General features: G+C 46.6%; 1 protein-coding gene across 1 annotated transcript in view; it reads right to left on the reverse strand.

Annotated features, from left to right (window-relative positions):
• The window catches only part of Abca4 (ATP binding cassette subfamily A member 4), a 130,980-nt gene extending 109,582 nt beyond the window's left edge, over nucleotides 1-21,398 (reverse strand). The window contains exons 1-5 of the mRNA XM_070007144.1: nucleotides 21,333-21,398; nucleotides 13,271-13,364; nucleotides 11,950-12,091; nucleotides 7,589-7,728; nucleotides 1,864-1,991 (exon numbers count right to left, since the gene is read on the reverse strand). Coding sequence (XP_069863245.1) covers nucleotides 1,864-1,991; nucleotides 7,589-7,728; nucleotides 11,950-12,091; nucleotides 13,271-13,364; nucleotides 21,333-21,398 — 570 coding nt within the window. The remainder of the gene's footprint in view (nucleotides 1-1,863; nucleotides 1,992-7,588; nucleotides 7,729-11,949; nucleotides 12,092-13,270; nucleotides 13,365-21,332) is intronic.
• Between the last annotated feature and the right edge of the window lie 2,120 nt (nucleotides 21,399-23,518).

The raw sequence follows: 23,518 nt of genomic DNA on the forward strand, positions 1-23,518 counted from the left end.
GTAGGAACTCGAGAGAAATTTCCCCTAAATTCCTGCCCTTATCTCCATCTCCCTTCTTTACTACCAACTGCGGATGTACATAGGCATTGCCAGTACTGGACTTTAATGGGCTGAAGAGAAAGAGAAGCGGGAAAATGAGCCATCAGTGCCAATGACGCCTCCCCTTCCGTGGGACATGCGGAAGCCAGGCAGTGCCAGACAGTCAGGCCTTCCTCCCAGGGCCTCACCAGGAGTTGACCCTGTTTCCCTCATCTAAGCCAGTAAAAACTTGAGGATCTGGGCAATTAAGAACTAGTATGGACCAGGCCGGTGCAGGGGGAGGCCGCAGGGAGGGAAAAGTGGCTCAGGTCTAGAATCCTAGCTACTCAGGAGGTTGAGATTTGAGGATCATGATTTGAAGCCAGCCGGGGCAGGAAAGGTTGCGACACTCTTTTTTTTTGGGGGGGGGGGTCCGGTTGTGGGGCCTGAACTCTGGACCTGGGCGCTGTCCCTCAGCTCTTCAGCTCAAGGCTAGTGCTCTACCACTTGAGCCACAGCACCACTTCTGGCTTTTTTCTTTTTGCTTATGTGGTGCTGAGGAATCGAACCCAGGGCCTCAGGCACGCAAGGCAAGTGCTCTACCACTGAGCCACCTTCCCAGCCCCATGTTTGTGACACTCTTGTCTCCAATAAACTACTCAAAAAAAAAAAAAAAAAAAAAACCAGACGTGGCACTCTGGCTCAAGTGTTAAGAGTGCTAGCTTTGAGCACCAAAGGTCAGGGACAGTGCTCAGGTCCTGAGTTCAAGCCCCAGGAACAACACACACACACACACACACACACACACACACACACACACACACGCACACATGCATACATGCCAGACAAATTGATATGAAACCTTCTCTGTTCTAAGCTCACATCTTTATCTCAAAATAGACACAGTTTTTTGCAGTTCTGACAATTCCTAGCTTTGTAGCTATGGGCAAAAAAAATCTTACTCTGTTATCAGACATCTCCCATTTCCCCATCTGTTTGACCCATTTTACGATCATTGTGAGGGACAAAGAAACTAACTGATGTAAAAGTCATGTGTTTGTGGTAAAAATGCTCTGTCTAAACATAGGAAATTATTAAAATGGAGGAAGTGAATTGTGGGAGATATATAGGTCAGAGATAAATCAGAATCATAGATGAAGTAGTTTGCCTGGCACCAGGAAGAAAACATCCAGGAAGCAGTAAGTGGCCCTTTTTCAAATTCTGTGACTTTGGGAGGTGAACTCGGCACACAGTGGAGGCCCCCACCTCTCAGGTTTGTGCATGGCTGTATTCATCTCAGTCAGGGCTGGTAAAGTGCATTTTCAGGGGGGGGCTTCCCAGAAACCTGTCCTGGTCCCTGTGATTCCTGATAACCGAGAAACACATGACAGTCCCTGCTGCATTATTACCACCAGCACTCCCATGGAAATGTGATCGTCCTGATCCAGAGGCTTTGCCTGTTTCCTTCTCACCATATTCCAGTACATTCAACTGTCCCTGAAGGTTTGAATAGTGAAGGATTAGAGGGCAGTGCCCCCAACCCTCCAGGGGAGGTTGAGCCGTGGGATTCCAGGATCACTCAATCACTCAACTTCCTTCCAGTAATGAACACCTGAGGAGTCCTGAGAATGGCAGGGGGAGTGTGTGTGTTGTGTGTGTGTATGTGTGTTTATGGAGTTCTGCTTCAGTGTTCTTCATTTGGATGACCCTTAGGTATTTCTCTAAATATGGGACATATGAGTCATAGATTCTGAATGTGGAAGCCAGGGGAAAAGAGAAAGCCATGGTCTCCCTTGCCTTTCTCAGGTGCTGCGCTCACTCCTCCACTCTCCCAGGCCCACTGACCTGTTCCACGCGGACTTGGGAATTGACCAGAAGGTTGGCAACCGAGTTGGACAAGCCAATGTTCCTCACGAGAAACAATGTCAGCGTCTCTTCATCTTTTAAAATATCTCGAGTTTGTATTCCTCTTCCTGTATATGAATAAATGAGAGAATGAACAGAGTTTTGAAGAGGAGATGATCACATACACACACACACACACACACACACACACACACACACACACACACACACACACACACACACACACACACACACACACACACACCCCACACACAGCTAGAATTGACTAGAAACTTCTCCAACTTGACTCTAGATGTCCCTGAACACCTGGAGGGCAGGATCTGGCCAGTAGAGGTCACCAACACGGTCCTACTGTCATTTACTGCTGAAGCAGCTAGGTACACCTCAGTGGGGATGGTAAGCCTAGGGTGGGCAGGGTTGGGAGTCTTTGTGGGGTTGGTGTAGGACAGTGGCTTTCAACAAGGTGGGATGGGAACTGTAGCAGGAAATTTGAGCCCTTCCAGAACATTTGGCAATTGCTGCAATGTGCTTGGCTGAGCTAGTGGGGGCAGGGCTAGTGGGTAGAGGCCAGGATGTGATTAAATATTCCACACAAGGCACGGGCATGGGACAATTTTCCCTCCCTCAGGCGAAGAACTACCTGGCCCCCACATGTCCATGGTGCTGAGAACCCCAGCGCAGGTTCGGAGGTGATCCACGCTCTGTCCCCACTGCCCTTGGGATGGGGTAGAGGATTCTTGACGTTCCTGACATCTCGGCTCAGGCTCCAAGCTCAGGGCACTAACATGCACAAACAGGGATGGAGTTATTAAGGGCAAGAAGAGCTTCATGAGGGAAGAGGAGGGCCAGGCCTGCTGCCTGGGCTTGTCCTGGTCAGCCTCAGTCACATTTTCTCCCGATTCATTCAAAACCTGCCAGAATCAGGAATTCCTTTAGAAGGAGACTTTAGAGGGTGCCTCACAGTTAAGGCAGCCTTAGGGCAAGTGATTGCGCCATTCTCCTTGTCCACGTTCTCCATTTCTACCACATGGGAGGGAGGACTGAGAAGTGCTTAGCCCTTATGCCTGACAGTATTGTTTCCATTTCTGGCACTATCCTTCCTTCCTTCCTTCCTTCCTTCCTTCCTTCCTTCCTTCCTTCCTTCCTTCCTTCCTTCCTTCCTTCCTTCCTTTCTTTCTTTCTTTCTTTCTTTCTTTCTTTCTTTCTTTCTTTCTTTCTTTCTTTCTTTCTTTCTCTCTTTCTTTTTTTGTCAGTCGTGGGGCTTGAACTCTGGGTCTGGGCACTGTCCCTCAGCTCTTCAGCTCAAGGTCAGCACTCTACCACTTGAGCCACAGCGCCACTTCTGATTTTCCTGTGGTTTATTGGAGATAAGAGTCTCACAGCCTTTCCTGCCCTGGCTGGCTTTGAACTGTGATCCTCAGATCTCAGCCTCCTGAGTAGCTGGGATTATAGGCGTGAGCCACTGGTACTCAGTTGACAATATTATTTCTGTCCCTCCCGGGGGCTCCACACCTTCACCGTTCTCCTCAACCCCTTTCCAGGGCCAGTCCTCAGCCTCAAGTTGGCCACTGCTAGGACTGATAACACTGGCCAGGAACAAACTCACAGAGCCTAGAATTCTTTTCTTTACTTTTTTTCTTCTTTTCTCTTTTTCTTTGTTTTTGTGCCATTACTGGGGCTTGAACTCAGGGCTTAGGACCATCTCTTAGCTTTTTTACTCAAGGCTGGCTCTTTACCACTTCAACCACACCTCCACTTCCAGCTTTTTGCTGGTTAACTGGAGGTAAGAGTCTCAAAGATTTTCCTGTTGGGGTTGGCTTTGAACCATGATCCTCAGATTTCAGCCTCTTGAGTAGCTAGGGTTACAGGTGTGAGCCACCAGCGCTGGCCTTAGAAGCAGTTTCAACATGAAGGCAAAATGCCAGGCATGTGAAGGCCCAGTTCTACACCTCAAGTTCTCCAGGACACTGGGTGATGACTTAGCTTCTACTCTTTTTTCTCCAGCTTGAATTATCCAATGCCTGGTTCCTTCTGGCCCCCTTTCCACCTCAAGTCTCCCTGTTCTAGGGGCTAAAAAGTCTAAATGACCACATCAATATTATTGATGATTTCCTCATAAAGGGACAAGGGACAAGCTCCCAGGGATACGACTGAGCCAGGGGCCTGAGATTACAACATAGCATCCTCATTGGCTATCCTGGGTGCTCTGGGAATTGTGCCAAAGGGTAGCCACTGTAACTCTTAGAAAAGAGTCCAAGAATTTTGGGAGAACCTGAACACAGACCTCTACCCCCACCCCTGCTGTTGGTTACATTTGTCGTTCCTCCTTTACACAACATAAATCCTGCATCTTCCAAACTCAGCTTTCTCTGCCTTCCTTCTTATTTTGGGCACCAGCCCGACTGCTCTTTTCCATTGCCCCTTTGGAGTGTCACATGCTTTTCTGCAGCCCTCCATGATGCTATGTGGCCCCTTCCTCCCAGTACAACATGCATGTGCATGTGCCCACATGTGTGTATGTGCATACACACACATGTGCATGCATGCATGCACACCTGAAGACATGGTCTTTTTTTTTCCTGCTCCTGAGGCTTGAACTTGGGGACTGGGCACTGTCCCTGAGCTTTTTTGCTCAAAGTTAGCATTCTGTCAGTTGAGCCACAGTGCCACTTCTGGCTTGTTGGTGGTTAATTGGAAATGAGTCTCATAGACTTTCCTACCCAGACTGGCCTTGAATGGCTATTCTCAGATCTCAGCCTCCTGAGTAGTTGGGATTACAGGTGTGAATCACCAGTGCCCGGCTCAGATATTTTTTTCAGAGTTGGAAGCTATGGGTCTTATTTTCCTTACACCTTTCATGCCATCTCACCCCTTCCTATATCTTTCTAGTGTTGGGTGCACAGAGGTAAGCCCTAGAGGTCATCTCTTTCTGATTTCCTGACATTGAATCAGGGTCTCAGTAAACATCTGCTGAATGAAACACAAGGCATACAATAAATACTTGTGGTCTGGACCGGAGAGTCAGACCCCATCTGACTGTTTATCTCCTAGTTATTCTTTAACACTGCCCTTACGTACAAATATCTAGCTGAGGGGTGGGCAAGCCTGGGGCACCAGCAGTCATTTTGCCCGGGCATCCCACAAGATAGCACCCAGGTGACTGAGCTGCAAAGGCCCTGGGGAGGAGGGCAGGAGGCAGGGGGCGCTGTTCCAACACATGCCAGAAGACAGGGATGGAGGGATGGGGTGGAAAGGGGGTGGGGCGGGGGGCATCCTGCTGGGAGAGCTTGGGGCCCCTAGACTGAGAGACAGAGGTGATACCAGACAGGTGCTTCATTAGATTCCTGAAGGAGAAATGTGAACTGTGGGCCTGGGGAAAGAAAAATATATTTGGTTTAAAATGTGGTTCTTCTTGTTCTCTTGGCTGGGAAGATTAGAGGCGGGGTGGGGGCTGAGGGGAGCTGAGGGCTCTGGGAGGGGATGTTGAAGATGATTAAAAGACCACAGGGCTCGCTGGGAGGAGGGTCTGGCCCAGGTCTGGTCTTTCATCCTTAATCCTCTCCTGCTGAGAATGCAGTGGGACTGGTTTGCAGTGAAAGGCAAGGGCTGCATACTTTCCCAGGTGACTGGGGACCTGACTGGCAAAAGCACACACACACACACACACACACACACACACACACACACACACACACACACACACACACACACACACACACACACACACACACACACACACACACACACACACACACACACACACACACACACACACACACACACCTCTGCCACCACCTTGCTCTCCAAGGTTCAGCTGAGGATTATGTCAGTTTGACCCATACCTACAAAAGTCCTGGAGTCTCTAGAATAGTTTGCCATCGGCCAGTGGGTTGAGGTCCCCAGTTTAGGATTCCTTCAGGAAATGTGCTTGTTACTTGGGGATCCAGTCTTGTCCCCTCTAGGGCCCTAAGGTCAGAAAGTCTGCCATTTTCCCAGTACTGGGTGTCTTGGCTGGCCTTCTCTGATCCCTTGTCCCCAGGCCCCTGCTGCTCACCTATGGACAGCCTGCAGGACTGCAGAGAGACTGTTGGCATGCCAAACTTGTCCTGCTTTTGGCTTAGGAAGTGGTGATTTGGGTTCTTGTTCACAAAACCTCAGAGATCATATGGTTTGGACTTCTTCCCATCCACTTCCTCCAGCCAGAATCAGTTTGATGATGGACCACTGTGAGAAAAGTCCGCCTCATCACAGACCCCTTTAATGAAGTGGGTCTACAATCTGTCCAAGGACTGAACAGCTGCTACCCAACTCTTCTACTTGTTTAACTCGGGGCAGAAGGGTTCTGCTTAGTGTGTCACCTACCTGTTTTCTTACTATCAAAATGCCTGTTACTACTCACACTTATGAGAAGACACCTATAATCCAAGCTCCTCAGGAAGTGGAGCTAGTTCAGGCAGGAAAGTCTGTGCAACCCTTATGTCTGATAACCACCAAAAAGCCAGAAGTAGAAGTGGTAGAGTATCAGCCTTGAGACAATGCCCAGGCCTTGAATTCAAGACCTAATAGCAGAACCAGAAAGAAGCAGCAGATGCAGAAGCTGGAGGAGGAAGTGGAGGAAGAGGAGGAGGAGGAGGAAGAAGAGGATAAGCCACCATGTTGGCATTGTTACTGCTGTGGATTTTTTTTTGTTTTTGTTTTGTTTTGTGCTTGTTTCTTGATTTCCTCCTGTGAAGGAGAGAAACGAGGATACTCTTCTATCCTTCCTCCTCATTATTCCTGATTCTAATAGTTCTCCTTGCCTGGGTGCATGGGTCCTACCATCTTCCTGCACAACCTCAGTGTCGCTATAGTTGTCTGCAGTCTGACCTCCATTTCCTATGCCTTACTCCACGCCCCTTCTTTTCTGTTCCATTTCACCATGGCCACCACTTGCCTGCCTTGGAAATCCTAGGTTCGAGTACTTCAGTCTTTGATTACCACTGCCAATCCTTCCATCTTGTTCATTTTCTCAGTCCCTTAAACAGGGGCATGCGTGGCACTGAAGCCTTTATTCTCTGCCTCTGTGTCTTTCTGTGGTACTTGCTTACAAGTCTCCAACCCTGCATCACCCAGCTCTCTATCTGTCCCATCTTGGCCTACATGCTAATTATCACTCTATAGTTGTCCTGCTTTTTTGTTTGTCTTTCTGAGACAGGATCTTACTGTGTAGCCTATGCTGGCCTTGAACCCATGAGATTAAAGGTGAGTACTACCAGGCCTAGCTTACAATTGTGCATTGTTATATCACAATAAACATGGGATCTCTGACCTCCACTGCCCACATTAGTGACACTTAGAATGGCTTCTACATGCTTCTGTTCAATTCTCTCTCCCTTCCCTTTACTGTACTCCATAAACTGTCTTCCCCATGCTAGCCCTCCTTCTAGACTGTACTTTCCACAACATCATTTCTCTTAGTGTTCATCTCTCTGCCTCTAGACTCAACCTGGAAAGTGAGCCTACTGGCCACTCTGCCCAACTTTCTACCTTCTAGCCTGGTATAGAGAAAAGCTCTTTGCCAAGGTGACCACCATGCTGCCGTTTAGTCCCTCCCTTTCTGCTCCCTCTTGAATCTTTTCCTACACAAGCTCTCCGGCTCGACCTTAGCTCTTCAGTCTCTGACAGAGGAGGCAATGATGAGTGAGACCTCAGGAGTTCAGATTACCTGCAAATCTCTCAGGGTGAGTCCTCAGGGTGTCCATGAGCCTGGCGAAGGTGCGAAGCTCCACCCAAAGCTGGCCAAGATGCTGGCTCTCTGGTGCATCCACGAGGACTTCTCGAAAATCTCGATACACCCTTGCCAAACTGTGGGAAGGAAAAAGCATTAGCTTTTTAGCCACAATAAAAATTAACGATGAGGGGCTGGGAAGGTGGCTCAGTGGTAGAGTGCTTGCCTTGCATTCATGAGGCCCTAGGTTCAATTTCTCAGCACCACATAAGCAGAAAAAGCTGGAAGTGCTGCTGTGGCTCAAGTGGTAGAGCGCTAGCCTTGAGCTGAAGAGCTGAGGGACAGCGCCCAGGCCCAGAGTTCAGGCCCTATGATCAACCAAAAAAAATTAACAATGATAATACCAGTAATAATAACACTTTTGCAATAAAAAATAGTATGTTTGATTTACCTGTATGCTTGATTTACATTATATGTCTTTAAAATATTGCCACAGCAAAAGAGGTAGGATTTTTCTTAGTACTGGGGTTTGAACCTCAGAACCTGGTAGTTGTCTCTTAGCTGATTTTCACTCGAGTGTAGTGCTCTACCACTTAGGCCACACTTTCAGTTCTGGCTTTTTTTCCTTCCTTCCTTCCTTTCTTTCTTTCTTTCTTTCTTTCTTTCTTTCTTTCTTTCTTTCTTTCTTTCTTTCTTTCTTTCTTTCTTTCTTTCTTTCTTTCGTGGCTAACTGAGATAAGAATCTCATGGGGAGCTAGGAGGGTGGCTTAGTGGAAGAGTGCTTGCCTAGCATGCATGAAGCCCTGGATTCCTCAGTACCACATACACAGAAAGAAAAAATAAAAAGCCAGAAGTGGCACTGTGGCTCAAGTGGTAGAGCGCTAGCCTTCAGCAAACAACAACAACAAAAACAAAACCACAAAAAACAAAAACAAAAACCCCAGGGACAGTGTCCAGGCCCTGAGTTCAAGCCCCAGGATTAGGAAAAAAACAAAACAAAAACCAACTCATTGGCTTTCCTTTTCAGGCTGGCTTTAAACCACAATCCTCAGATCTCATTCTCCTGAGTAGGTAGGATTGTAGATGTGAGCCACAAGAACCCAGCTAAGGAATTTTTCTTCTTCCTTGTACATGAAGGATAACAGACAGGGGTGCATGGTTTGTTCAGTGTTCCAATTTGAGGGCAGGCTCACCTGTCTACCCCTGGATGAAGCTATCAACAGGATGATCATTGTGGGTAGGATGGGAGGCTCTTCCTAGACTTGACCCATTTCACCAAGACCTACTCTTCCACCCATTGGTGGCTCTGATAGCCACGCTCTGTCCATGGGCAAACCCTGTGTACACACATGCACATCATAGATGCATCACTATAGGCACACACACACACACACACACACACACACACACACACACACACAACCTCTGCCAAGACTGATTGGACAGGGAAAAAGACGTTGGGCCAGCCAGTTGTGTGCCTAGGAGATGAAATGAGGACCAGTGCTGTGCGTTAGATGACCCTGAGGAGCAGGGGAGATTGTTCCATGGACGAGGGGGCGCTTAAAGGTCCACACAGGAAGAGCTGGGCGGTAGCTCCCGACCACTCTCCACCTCTGTCCGTTCCCTCCTCAGGCCTGCCTTGGCTTGGTGAGAAATCTTAACCAAGCCAAATCATGTATTTCCCCCAAGGTCCAAGCTTATTGTTGAATGGGTTTCTGTGCTTTGCAAGCAAAACAAACTTGGAGCGAGCTCTTTTTTTTTTTATTGCATGAATGCAGTTTTCATGATTCAAATGTCACATCTTTCTCCCACCCCTCCATCTTCCCCAGGACCATCCGTACACAGTGTCAGTCCACCCCCAGCGGTGTGCAGCCTCCACTGACTTGTCTTCCAAGGCTCTCTGAGGAGCCTTGTGGCCCCTGGGTGGGGACGCGCCTCTTTTCAGGGCCTGAGAGGAATCGGAAGCTGAAAGTAGAGCTTTTTCGGGTGACATTGGACGCGATGGGAGTCCAGCTAAGAACCTCACTTCACTGATTTTCCTGGAAAGAATGGCACTCCCTTCTCTGCCATTCTGCCTATCTGATATTTATCAGCCGTGAATCATCACAGGCTTGCAGGCCATATTGTCTCTGCCACTTAGTACTGCTCTTGAGAGGAAAAAGCCCCATGGTCTCTCCCTGGTACGAAATGATCCCTCAGAGCATTAGGCTGACCTACCCATGTTCTTTTTTTCCCAAACATGGATGCAGAATATAGTAGGGAATTATATTAAGCTCCCCTAAAGAAAACAAACTTCAGTCACTACAGAGCGAAGGTTCCAGCTGAACTGACATCGTGTCACACAGGTAGGATAAAACCTACTTCCCACTAAGCCCTCCTAGACCTTTCTGGGATAAACTTTCCAAGGTGCAGCTTGAGGGATGTCCCTGTCCGTGTTCCCTTGTATCTGGCTACAGGAGGTGTTTAGATTCGAAAGTACTCCAAAGGTACTCTTCTTCTAGAGGATCTGACTTGAAATTCAGTCTCGGACCAGAGGTTACAAACTTGAAATTACACTGGGCAATCTGTTTGGGTGCAGGGGTCTATTTTAGAGGTTAGGACTCATCCATTTTCAGCTTGTCTTCAGAATATTCTTGTTTCTTCTTCTGGTCTTCAGAATATTCTTGTTTCTTCTGTTTCGAACCATTGCTTAATCAGGTATCAGTGGCTTATGCCTGTAATCCTAGTTACTCAGGAGGCTGAGATCTGTGGAATTTGGTTCAAAGCCTGAGCAGGAATGTCCATGAGACTCTTAACTCCAATTAGCCAACAACATGCTGGAAGTCAATAACTCCAGGAAACGTAAATAAGAGATTTGTTTGGTTTTGTTTTTTTGTCTTTTTTGTTCACTTATCTGTCTTTGCGAGGGTAAGGGGAGCACAGAAATAAAGGATCAAAGGGTGAACAAATGCAGCAGTGGTTTTCACTAGAAGCTATGTTGAAAATGAATTATACTGTTGGTGGGTGGGGCTAGGAGGGAAAAACTGGGAGGGAACAGGGAAGGAGTGACCGTGTCCAAAAAGAAATGTACTCTTGGGCTGGGAAGGTGGCTCAGTGGTAGAGCGCTTGCCTTGCATGCATGAGGCCCTGGGTTCAATTCCTCAGCACCACATAAGCAAAAAGAAAAAAAGCCGGAAGTGGCGTTGTGGCTCAAGTGGTAGAGCACAACCTTAAGCTGAAGAGCTGAGGGACAGCGCCCAGGCCCAGAGTTCAGGCCCCGCGACCGGACCCCAAGAAGAAATGTACTCTTTACCTGACTTATGTAACTGTAACCCCTCTGTGCATCACCATCATCACCATCACATCTTTTTTTTTGGCAGTTGTGGAGCCTGAACTCTGGGCCTGGGCGCTGTCTCTCAGCTCTTCAGTTCAAGGCCAGCGCTCTACCACTTGAGCCACAATGCCACTTCCGGCTTTTTCTGCTTATATGGTGCTGAGGAACCAAACCCAGGGCCTCATGCATGCAAGGCAAGCGCTTTTCCACGGAGCTACCTTCCCAGCCACACCATTACATTTTGAAACAAAAACAAAAACAGAAGTGGAGCTGTGGTGCATGTGAGAGTGCCAGTCTTGAATGAAAAAGGCCAGAAGTCAGTGCTCAGGCCCTGAGTTCAAGCCTCAGTACTAGTGCGCTCTCTTTCTCTCTCTCTCTCTCTCTCTCTCTCTCTCTCTCTCTCTCTCTCTCTCTCTCTCTTTCTCTCTCTCTCTCTCTCTCTCTCTCACACACACACACACACACACACACCCCTCCAGAACCACTGTTCTTAAGCCACATTCTAAGATCTGACTCTCTGGAACATTAGTAGCAATTTTAACAGAGGATTTGGACTTTGTCATTTTCTCCCAAGAAGTAAATTTTATCCCACCAACCTTATTTCATCAATCCTTGAAATACTCCCTGACATTTTTCTTAGCCCTTAGATGTCTAAGAAAGTTCTGAAGGACACAGAGATGAGTCTGGGTGACCTGAGCAAAGGGTGTTGAGGGAGAGCTGAGTGTCCCCTTCATAGTACCCCCACCCAGACACATGGAGGCCACAAGATGGTGGACACATGCCACCAGATTGTAGGTCACTCCTCAGAAAGCTAAGGACCAAGAAATCTTGTTCATGTGGCTTTCCTTCAACAGTTCCTCCCCCAAATGTCCTGCCACTAATAGGGAGAGAAAACATGCTGTGGCCATAACCAGTTAGGGGATGGAGCAGCCATGAAGTCACTTCTTCAGAGCTCCATGCTCAGTGTGGACAGGCAGGTGTGTAAGGAGGGGAATGAGTAGGGGGTGCAACCTCCGCTTACCCAATGGGGACCTTAGCAACTTACATGGAGTTGTTATAGTTTGACACAATTCCAGGAGATTCCCCCGGGGTGGGGCTTCGAAAACAAGGATTGTTCACATTGCAGAAAATCCCCTGGAGCCATGGCAACATTCCTGCTGAGGGCATCGCCTTGTTGGGAAAATGGCCTTTTAAACAGGGAATGAATGAAGACAGGAAAGAGTTAGTTGAGGAGGTTAAGCAGGCCCTAGCAGTGGGGTCCTCTTCCAGAAGGAACATGGACCCTCTGGAGCTCTGTTTCACTCAGTGTTCATGAATAGGAGCATCTTCTGCAAGGCCAGGGCTTGGGCTGGGTGCTGGAGCCCCCTCCAGGGAGGAGGCAGAGAACAGGTGTCCTGGAAGCCTGGCCATACGTGGGGAGGAGGAACTGAGATGGGGCACATCAGTTCCCCCAAAGGAGAGTATTAGCTCAGGAAGGGTGCAGAAGGCTGTGGTGTGTACCTGGGCGGGGGGGGGGGGGGGGCGGGAGATAGGTGAATTCTGACCACATTATAGACTGAGAAACAACCTTGCTCTACCCCACCATGGCCAGGTTGCAGGTTCAGGGCTTCTAGAGTGAGCTGCAGAAACAAGACTTTGACTGAGAAATGGGAGCTGGGCCTCTCACGGGGTTTGCTGTCGGCCCCTGATACTCCAGGACTCTGCAGCATAACATTTTTTTAAAATTATTTATTATTTATTTATTTTTCTTGCCAGTCCTGGGGCTTGAACTCAGAGCCTGGGTGCTGTCCCTGAGCTGTTTTGCTCAAGATTGGCACTCTATTACTTGAGTCATAGCACCACTTCTGGCTTTTTCCGAGTAGTTTATTGGAGATGAGGGTCTCATGGACTTTCCTTGGTGGGCTGGCTTTGAACTGTGATCCTCAGATCTCAGCCTCCTGAGTAGCAAGGATTTTAATAGCATCTTTTTGCCTCATTTTTCCTCCTAGCATCCAGTATAACACAACCCCTAACTCAGTGTTTGGAAAATAAACCTAACTTGGTCTAAGAGAACTTTCTATAATCTTCTTTTTAAATGGGTAAGAATTTAAGAATAGGCAAATAATATTAATAGAATAATAATAATAATAATATATCCCTTCAACCCCACATTTAAGTATTTGCTTAGAGTAATTAAAACATCAGAATTTTTGCAGTCCTGTTTGGTGCATTGGAGCAGCCATGAAACATGAAACAATGGGAATGCTCCCCTAAGCTCTTCTCTCCCCACCCTTTATCCTCCACCCTCCCACCCCCTGCCCAAGACCTTCTTAAAAGGAGAGGACAGGCTGTGTCTCTGGTCTGCCCAGGCTGCCCGCCATGCTCACATTGGTGTTGGCTGTAGAGCGGGTTAGCATTCCTTAGCCAGATCAAGATGAGAAACAAGGATAAAGGCCACACCAGTTCCACCACAAAGCGAATCTGAGGAAAGAAAACAGAGAAGGACCAATGATGATAGGAGCTTCCTGGAGACTTCACCAGAGCAGACACATATCCTCTGGGGGCTGCAGGGCTGGGCTGTGGGGGCCAGGCGACTGCACACATCGCAGTGCCCCATACCGGTGCTGTGGGGCTGTAAACTTCCTGTGCCTGTGGTTGCAACACTGCAGGTCAGCCCAGTACTCACGTGTTTGTGGTGTTGGTGGCACTATCATTGTAGCACCCACTGTGGGTCAGGTAAACAAGTGTCACACATACAATTATGGGCAGGACCTAATACCCAATAATGCTAATAAATAACCATGTTATTGGGTGTATTCCTATTCTATGCGCGTTATCATTATTTTAGAGTGCTTTGCCTACTGATAAAAAAAATATGCTGAGTTAAGTCAGCCCCAAACACCTGCTGTTTATCATGTCTCTGAATTGCATCATTTTCTTGTGTGCTCGATTTAATCTTGTGTTTTGTTCCTCATGGCTACACCAAACACACTCATACTATATGACCATAATAGCCTAGGGGTCTATGAGGCTATGCCATATAAGTTTGGCTGAATGTGCTGTCTGATTTCTAAAATGACAAAATCACCTAGTAAGCATTTCTTCTGCTATGCCCCATTGTTAGTAGAACTTCCTTCTTTTGTCCCGCCTCCTATGCTACCTCTACCAATCAGATTTTGTGTTAATCTGGGTTCCTTTCTGCCTTTATTTCTGAAAACAGCCTTGGCTTGAGGTGGCTGTAAAGGAACACGGTGCTTCATCAGTGCATACGGCTGCCGATTCTGCATCAGAAACCCACTTCCCACCCCCAGATCTTGCATATCTAACAAGCTCCCAGGTAGTGTTGGTGCCTTGGTGGTAAAGTTTTCATCGTGTACCTCTCCTTCTGCACAAGGGAAAAGATTCCTAGAGGCCAGGTGACTTGTTCAGTGACAGCCTGGGAAGCAAAGCCCAGCTTTCTACCTCCAGGGCCAGGCTCTTTCTGTCCCTCCCCATTACCTCATCTTCTAGTGCTATTAGACCTCATAGGCAGTCATGGAATGAATGAGTGAATGAACAAATGAGCAAATGGCTGTGAAATACTGTGACCCACATTAAAGTCAACAGAAATCTGGCTCACATTTTTCAATACCTTCAATTCCTTCTGTCATTTAAAGAAAGTAAGGTATAGTGCCAGAGGTTTTGGCCCCAGAAGAGGTAGCTGAGACCCACACTGGGTGGAAAGTTGGTATTTAAATGTAAACTCAAGTTAGAGCTTAAAGACTCCTGAATCCAAAAGAGCCTGTTGGTTCTTAGAGTTCAATCTCTGGCCCTACACACAAAGCTGAGGGTTGGAAGTGTGAAATTACAGAGGGGAATGAGAATTGAAGAATCAAATGGTTCTTCTACTCAAGCCCTTCTCCACAGACTTTAGGAAGGAAACTCATAAATTCCAAAGGAGACCATAAGCAGACCAGACTGCCAGGAAAAGAGACTTGAGACTATACAGATCAGCTGGGAGCTGTTCACATGGTCTTTCATTTAACCCTTTGTTGAGAACATGAACCTGTTCTCAGCAACCTATAAGTGCTTAATATATGTCTCTTTCTTCCTATATTCTTGATTTAAAAAAAAAAAAGTTACTGGGTGCTGGTGGCTTATGCCTGTAATCCTAGCTACTGAGGAAGTTGAGATCTGAGGACTGTGGTTCAAAACCAGATTAGGCAAAAGAGTCCAGAAGAATCTCCAATTAACCATCCTAAAACCAGAAATGGTGCTGTGGCTCAACGTGGTAGAGTAGTAGCCTTGAGCACAAAAGCTCAGGGATAGGCTCACGTGCAGAGTTCAAGCCCTATGACTGATAAAAGACAAAAAGAAAAGAAAGAAAGAAAGAAAGAAAGAAAGAAAGAAAGAAAGAAAGAAAGAAAGAAAGAAGAGAGAAAGAAAGAAAGAAAGAAAGAAAGAAAGAAAGAAAGAAAGAAGAAAGAAAGGAAGCAAGGAAGGAAAGAAAGAAAGAGAGAGAGAGAGAAAATTTAAAAGTCCATATAGCAGGGTTCATAATAAATTCCCACCAAATATTTATGGACTGAGTGAACCCTTGTTCTAGGAAGCTTCTTCAGGAAAGCTGGAGGTAAACCAAGGGCTGAGGCCATCCACAGTCTTCAGAGTTAACAAACTGCACCCCTCAAATCCATTGACACTGGCTTCACCCCTTCTAGGTAAGGTTAGGGAGCAGGTTCAGCAAGATAGTAATGTGAGTGACAGTTGCAAGTGATGAAACTGGAAGTTGTTCACCAAGGAAGCAAGACAGCCAACCCGGATTCTTCTCATCTGACTCCCCTGGAAACAATTGCTTGTAATGTTGGCTTTCTTTCAAATGAATGGGGCTGCCTTCCTCACCAGTGATGTCTATCTGGGAGTGGTCTGGTATGTTAAATGCTGATGCTGATTTGGGAGTGGGAAGATCCAAGTTTCAACCACTTTGGGGCTTGCTTAACCTCTGAGTCTCGGTGTTCTTACCTCTGAGACAGGACTGCCATTTTGACCTGCAGGCTGCACTGGTGGTTAAGAGTGGGCCACTCAGGAGCCGAGTACTGGGGTTCCTATCCAGCCTTTCCTTGTCTCAGGCATATGACCTCGGTGACCCATTCGAGCTCTCCCTGCCTCAGTCTCACCTGTAACATGGGGGTGATACCAGGCCCTGCGCCTCAGTGTCATTTTGGTAATGAGGTGAATTAATTGTGCCAACCACAGAAAGCAAGCTGTGGCACATGGTAACACCCAGTCCACATGGGCCATGGGTGAATATCCTGTAGCATTGTCACAGGGGTCACAGGGGCATTGTAGGTGACAGCAGATGAAGACAGATGTACAAGAACATACACCTAAGATCAACTTCAAGCTCTTAAGCCCGCCCTCCACTGACATTTGTGTCTCTTCCCTTCGTGGATTCAGAGTTCTGGCACCTGCCATCTTGGAAACACAGAGCTTCCTAAGAAACCGATTACCCACTGTCCCCTACAGGAGGGGCTTGCCCAGGAAGGTGGCGAGAGCCAGCTAGTCTTGCCCTCTTGTTTTACGGATGGGATTTCTAGACTCACACAAATATACGCCCTTCCTCTAGGAAAGTGAGGCACTTACTCTTGTATTTTTGAAAGGATCTGGTCTGTGCATTGTATTGGGATTAAAAAGTCCTCTATCGATGGAAGGTAGGGTCAAAATCCCCCTTTTCTTTTCTTCACTTCAGGTCTGGTATAGCTTTGCCTGTGTCCTTGTTCACACCTCTGACTTAAGCCTTTTGTGTTTTGCTCATGATCCAGCCCCATCACCCCCACCCCCAACGACCACCCAGATTGTTCACCTAGATCAACAGCTCTTACATGGCTGCAGGCTGGAAACGTGTGGGCATCTCAGGCCAAGCTCCAAGGGATGTCAGATTTTCTCCCCCCAACATTTCTATAGGTACCAGTGGCTCACATCTGTAATCCTAGTTACTCAGGAGGCTAAGATCTGAGATCATGGTTCAAAGCCAGCTTGTGCAGCAAAGTCTGAAAGACTCTTATCTACAATTGACCAGCAAGAAGCCAAAAGTAGAGTTGTAGCCTCAATTGGTAAGTGCTAGTCTTGAGCAACAAAACTCAGGGACAGTGCCCAGGCCCCATGGGCTTGAATACACACACACACACACACACACACACACACACACACATGCATACACACACACACACACACACACACATGCATGTGCACAAAAATGAAACAGAAAAAAAACATTTTTCAATATGCAAACAAGGCTGAGAATCACAGGGTCTTTGTGTGGTCGGAAATCTTTGAAAACCTTTTGAGGGGTCAATGTTACTGCTCTGTAAATGTAAGCTTTGGAGGGGCTTCACAGTTTGCCTTAACCCCTGCACAAAGACCACCAGGGCCTTTTCCTCCTCCCCCTAGAATCTTGCTTTGTACCCCGACCTCAGAAGCAACCTTGTCCTGGATGCTCAGCTATGCTTCCACATACCCTAGGGAGAAATTCCACAGCATAATCAAAAACATGTTTCCAGAGCAGCTTGGGTTCCCTCTACCTCTTCACTCTAAACATGTCTGTAACTTTAATTAAGCCCAGTTGAAGCTCACAAGGAGTCTGTGGAATTTTTTTTTCCAAAACCAAACTGGCATTTACTTGTTCTCTCCGCCTCCCTCCCTTCTTGCTTTACCATTCATTCTATGTGGAGGTAGATGGGATCCTGGTGTGGGGTGGAGGGGCAGAGTTGTGCTTACTGTTTTAAAATTTAGCCAGTTAGATTTTCTTCCCTTCCTCTCTGTTTTCCATTTAGAAGGCAGTAGCCAAGACTGGAAATGAGAGGTGTAATCCTCTCTTCTGGGCTGGGAACCCAGATGGGACCCAAGCCTGGTTAAAAGCCATCCAGAGCCTCATACATGGAAGCTGGCTGCCCAGTCCCCTTCCACCCACCATGCTGGGCCCAGGACTAGCGGCCACTGCTCCCCCAGTGTCCAGGTCTAGGGTCCAGGAAGTGAGCCCTCTACTCTCAAGTCTTTAAGGCCTTCCTCCTTGTCCTGTCTTGATCTGAAGCTAGATGGATACTTAGGGAGAGGCTCTAGGAAATGCCCAGAGACCCTTGCTGTGGGTCTCACACCTAGTGATGTTTACAGATCCCACTGATGCTAGCCAGACAGAGTCAGTGGGAGGCCCATGTGGAGTTCTGTCCTCCAGCCCAGGGTCACATCTGACCTCACCACCCACCCCTACCCTATGCTTTCTTCTCCTCCACAGTCACACTTGTGTTTCCACTGAGTGATTATGATAGTCAGCCTCCTTCTTCCTAGCTCTGAATCCCCTAAGGGAAGGGGCGGTGTCCAGTTCATCTTGGTACAGGTGAACATGCAGCATGAGAAATTATCCAGCCCCTCTTAGTGATCTCCACGAGCTGTCGGTTCCATAGGTTTTGAAATCTGTAACAGTACACTACAATGCATGTGTTTGCTTGTACTGGAGTCACACTTGGTTTGAGTCCCAGGTTCAACCCACCCTAGCCCCTCATTCCTATGAATAGAGATAATGGAGGTCTCTTCTGGAGCTGTTGTGAGTATTGAATGAGGTAATTCATCTAGTACTGTGCCAGGCATTTAGTAATACTGGGAACAAATGTTAGCCAAAAAAAAAAAAAAAAAAAAAGACGGAGGAGAACAGAGATGTGAAGACTTTTATCTTCTGTCTTTAGGAACTGAGAGAGGAGGAATAGGGAAATTTATTATAGGTTTTTCTGTTTTCTTTGTTTTGTTTTTCTAGTACAGGGATTTGAATTTGGGGCCTTAAGCTCTTTACCTGGCTTTTTTTTTTTTTAAATTCAAACTGGTTTTCTATCACTTGAGTCACAGCTCCAGTTCCAGCTTTTTGTTGCTTAATTGGAGTGAATTGTTTCCTGGACTTTTCTGCCTTGGCTGGCTGTGACCTGTGATCCTCAGATCTCAGCCTTCTCAGTAGCTAGGAATACAAGTACAAGCCACCAGCATCTGGCCATATTACTTGTTTTTACTCTTGCTTTGCTCAAAGCAGTAAACATCTAAGACCATGAAAATTCTATTAAAAGTTATAGATTGCATGTGAAGTATTTTCCGGTAGGAAAATACTTCACATGCAATCTATAACTTTTAAAAGAATAACTTTCTAAAAGCAGAAGTTTCCAGAAGAACCACAGATGCCTTTCAGAACTACTAGGAGATATAAGATATGCCTCGATCTTATCCAGACATCTTAAAAACTCCCAGAATATGGTACCCATATAGGTCATTAGGATGGCATCAAAAGAAAGCCATCTCTGGTGAGGTCCAGCCCTTAGAAGATGCCCACAGCCATGGCTGGCAGCCTGAATGACTCCATCCCCTGGGATCATGCTGTGGAGAAGCCTAGACTCCCTAAACAGGAAGATCCCCACCGTTGCCTGGGAAAGGGAGCAGAGATTAGGAGGGCTTCTGAGTCAGACCTTGTCTCTGAAAATTGCATTAGTCCCCGAACCAGCAACATGTTGCCCAAGAGAATGGGACCATTGCAGGCCAGCAATGAGGGCCATTAAAAAGACATTGAGGGCAAAACAAACTGCCCATCTTAATTCCTTGTGGACGAGAGCAAGGGGAGAGAGGTGGAGAAGAGAGGGAAGAGACATGAAGGAAGGGAAGAAGGGTGAGAGAGAGAAAATGCAAGAGAGGGAGCGAGAAATTGGATTTTCTTCAGCGATACATAGCCGATACGTGTTGTGCAGGCCACGACTGTGTGGTTGTTTTCCTTTACCATTGTATGCGGTGACTATTACTTGAATGAAGGAATGAATGAAAAACAGTGAATATATTTAACAGTGAATCTTGGTCATGTTTGGTCAATATTTTCATTCAAGAAATGAAGCTCCTGGAAAGGATGGAGACTCCAATTCCTGAGAGGCCTTACTTGTGGCACAAATGATGTCAGTGCTATTTTAGATAGTAGTGTAGCCTGTGGACAACGCTGTCCCCACAGATGAGAGAGTTTGAACCTGGCCTCCTCCTCCAGCCTCCTTGTGTCTCATCAAAGTTACATGGCAGCTGCTGGACTAGCTCTATGGGGAGTGTGCCTGCTGCAGCTACCTTTGCTGACAGTCACTAAGCTGTTGTCCCTTTGCTCCAAAATCCTGGCCTGGGACAACTTCTTGAGTCTGCACTTGCGACCAATTGTTAAGGCCCAGTAGCAGCAGCCTTCTCATGTCAGCTCCACTGACTTCTGGTTTTTGATGTTATCTTTAATAATCTCACTGCAAGACATTTCTTAAAATTATCTTTAAGTAGTTGTACAAAGGATCTGGATTCAACATATCAACTTAGGAGTACAATGCTTCTTGATCCATGTCCCCTTTTTAATCATTCTCTTCTATTGATACCATTTTCCCCCCTCCATCCTCAGAGCTGAGTTCTGCAATCCTACCTCTACAACACGTTGGAGTTTTCCTTTACCCTCTGGGATGCTAGCTGTGTGCTTCCCTGATACCCTCCTTCCCCCACCTTCCCCTCAAGCTGGTCTCCCGTCTAGCCTGTGGTTTGCCATTAGCTGATCTCAGCCCTCCCATTTCCCACCCTGGCCCCTCCCTTCCTTCTCTTTTCAGCTCCTTGAGTCATTTGGCATTGGCAGAACACAATTGGCTGTAGGGGAGTGCATTATTGCTTTAGAATTATGTATTCATTCCTTCACTTTCCCAGAAAAATTAGACAGAGGCCATCTGGGGGAGGGGGTGTCACATTTCTCATTCTCAAAACATCTGTCTGATTTCCCTAGCCAACATGGTAGCCCAACCAGAGGGCAAATCGCTGTCATGCTTTGCAGTCCCTCATCTGGCCCATCTGGGTATCAGATTATTGAAGAGGCTCAGGAGATGTGTATGGTGTTCAAGAACACATTGCAATCATTGAGTCTAAGATGTACTTTTATTATGATTATTTTTTGCACAAAGAAAGAAAAGAATGGGACTTGGTGGTGCACTGTATCCCATTGTTCAAATGGGTGAAATGACTGTCTCTGTGCCGGGAGGCCAGTTGCTGTTTTTGTTTTCCTTTGAACCTGTGCTAGAGTTTAGGATTCATGTTCACTAGGTGTTGTGGATTGGACCAGCAGGTGCCAAAAACTGGAAACAATGAGCCAGTGATGGCTTGATATCCTGGGGGAGGGGTGGTGTTTGGAAGAAAGGTGGGCCCTCTGTAGGCTTATATAGTGGGGGTTGGGGTGGGAGGATATTTTAATGGGGCCAAGGACAGGGAGGCACAATATCCTGTGAAGGGTACTTGTCAGAAAGGTGCACAGTGCAACCAGACAGACACAGCTTCAGAGCAACATGGCGGCAAAGACCCTCACATCCCACCCCCACGCCACCCCATGCTTCTAACCCTCTCGCCCGCTACACACCTCCCCTTCAGACGACAGACAGAGGCCATTACCTTTTGCCTTTTCCGCAGGGTCCAGTTTTTCCAGAGCAAAAGCTGTATCTGTCTAGCGAAGCCCATGCTGGTGAGCACCCTCGGCCGTGGGGCTCAGCTACAGCCAGGGCTTTGACAGCAGGGGACGTAAACAGTCCAGGCTGCCTCTGGCTCAGGCCACTGTGCCCTTCTGGTGATTAAAGGCTACTTTTCCTCTGCAAACATAATCCCATTTAATTACATGTAATCCCTTTGTCTGCGAGAGGAGGCAGGCACTACATTGGCTCCTTTTTTTAAGAAGAAAAAGAAAGCCCTAGACACAAGGGTCCCAGCACTAAGGGAACTTTCAGGGGAAGGGGGGATTTAGTCAATGGGAAAGCCCTCCTCCATCCAAGGGGCTCCTGAGGTTTCTGAGGGGGAGATCCCTGACCTTTAAGTTTGATACAAACTCTACATTTGTTTCTACAATAGCTTAACATGAACTGCCACACAGAATTTTGACTTGTCTTCCTTTAAATCTCATCAGCTCACTTGCCCAAGCTGTGACTCGATGAGATTTCCTTTATAGACACTTGTCTTGCTCTATAATGACTTCAGGCGAGCTGATCAGCTAGTCCTGGCTGCCTCTGAGCTGTGCTGAAATTAAGAACAAAAGCAAAAACAAAAACAGTGGAACACTGCTAGTTTAGCAGGACAGAATCCACAATTGATTAGCAATGTCTGTCATGGACATAAGGCAGGGCAGCCGGTTGCTATTTATTATCTAACTTGGCAGGGGGGTCTGTGGCTAGATAGGTTGATCATCAGGTAATGGATTTCAAAAGACATTCTGATACTTCACAATATAACTTTTGTCTTGATCAACTCAAACCTCAGATTTTTTTTTCCTCTTTGAAAAACTCTAGACTAGTGAGACCTCAGTGGGACTGAAATAGAGTAGGAAAAGATGCTAAGTTTGTGGAACTCTTGGACTGGTTGTAAATGTGAATGATAATAAAGAATAACTGAAGGAGTATATGTAATGAAAGACATGAAGACCCTGCTTTTTAGCAGGGCTGAATGAGATAGTTTCTACTTTGGATGGTAAAAAGGCTCCTTAGAGTTACTGGCATTTAAGATAGGCTTGATCAACATTAAGGTGTGTGTGTGTGTGTGTGTGTGTGTGTGTGTGTGTGTGTGTGTGTGTGTGTGTGTGTGTGTGTGTGTGTGTGTGTTTACTGAGAGTTAAGCTCTAGGCCTTGCATTCTAGCTTGGCTTTTTCACTCAAGGCTGACACTCTACCACTCTGGCCACATCTTCATTCCCAACTTTTTGCTGGTTATTTGGAGATAAGTATTTCACTGGGTTTATCTGACCAGGCTTGCTTTGAATCTTGATTCTCGGATTACTGGCATAAGCCACTGGTGCTTGACTCAAACTAACATTTTACAGCACACATAGAATGTGCCATAACTGTTAAGTGATTTTGAACATCTTATTTTATTCTTATTTTAATTTTGTAAGGTAGATATCTTCTCTACTTTACACATGAAATCTCCTTGAAGCCCAGTGAGATTAATCACACATGATAATTTTGTATTCTTGAACAAGTAAGCATTTAAAGTCTATGCAAGGACAAAGACAGAAGTAGTTTATCCTGCTTTGGAAAAATAAAAAATAAAGCATGGTCAGAAAGAAAGCTTTGACATGGAAGAGGCTAGAAGAGGAGGGTCTAAAAGGAGACAGACTGGAAAATTGATGAAAAGGAACAATTTGATTGAGAATAGCCATAATATTGAATGTATATATGTGAAAATGAAGCTAGGAAAATTCAGGGGATGGGTGGGGTTGAGAGAGATGGAGGAGTGTGACAAAAGGGGTCACATTGATTAAAATGCATTGTACTCATAAACTGACATGTTGAATCAAAACCACTTTGCACAACTACTTAGATAATATAAGTGTTGAGATTCCCTGAGTTCAAAGAAAATGTTGCAATTTACTGAGCGTGTATGAAATCATCCCTGAGAGGCCTACAAATGTAGGGTGCCCCTAAACAGCAAGCTCTGGAAGTTCATCAATAAATTCTAGGTTTTATCATATAGGAAGAGATAAAAGATTCAAATCCAATGGCTGCCAGTTTGCTCTGGCAGCATAAAGAAGTAGATTGACAGGGAGGAGCAGATCACCTGAGCAATGGCAGTGATGGCCATGATGGAGAGTAGGGA

This window comes from Dipodomys merriami, unplaced genomic scaffold (genome assembly GCF_024711535.1).
Source record: "Dipodomys merriami isolate MVZ:Mamm:240054 unplaced genomic scaffold, mDipMer1.0.p SCAF_7, whole genome shotgun sequence".
Classification (NCBI taxonomy): domain Eukaryota; kingdom Metazoa; phylum Chordata; class Mammalia; order Rodentia; family Heteromyidae; genus Dipodomys; species Dipodomys merriami.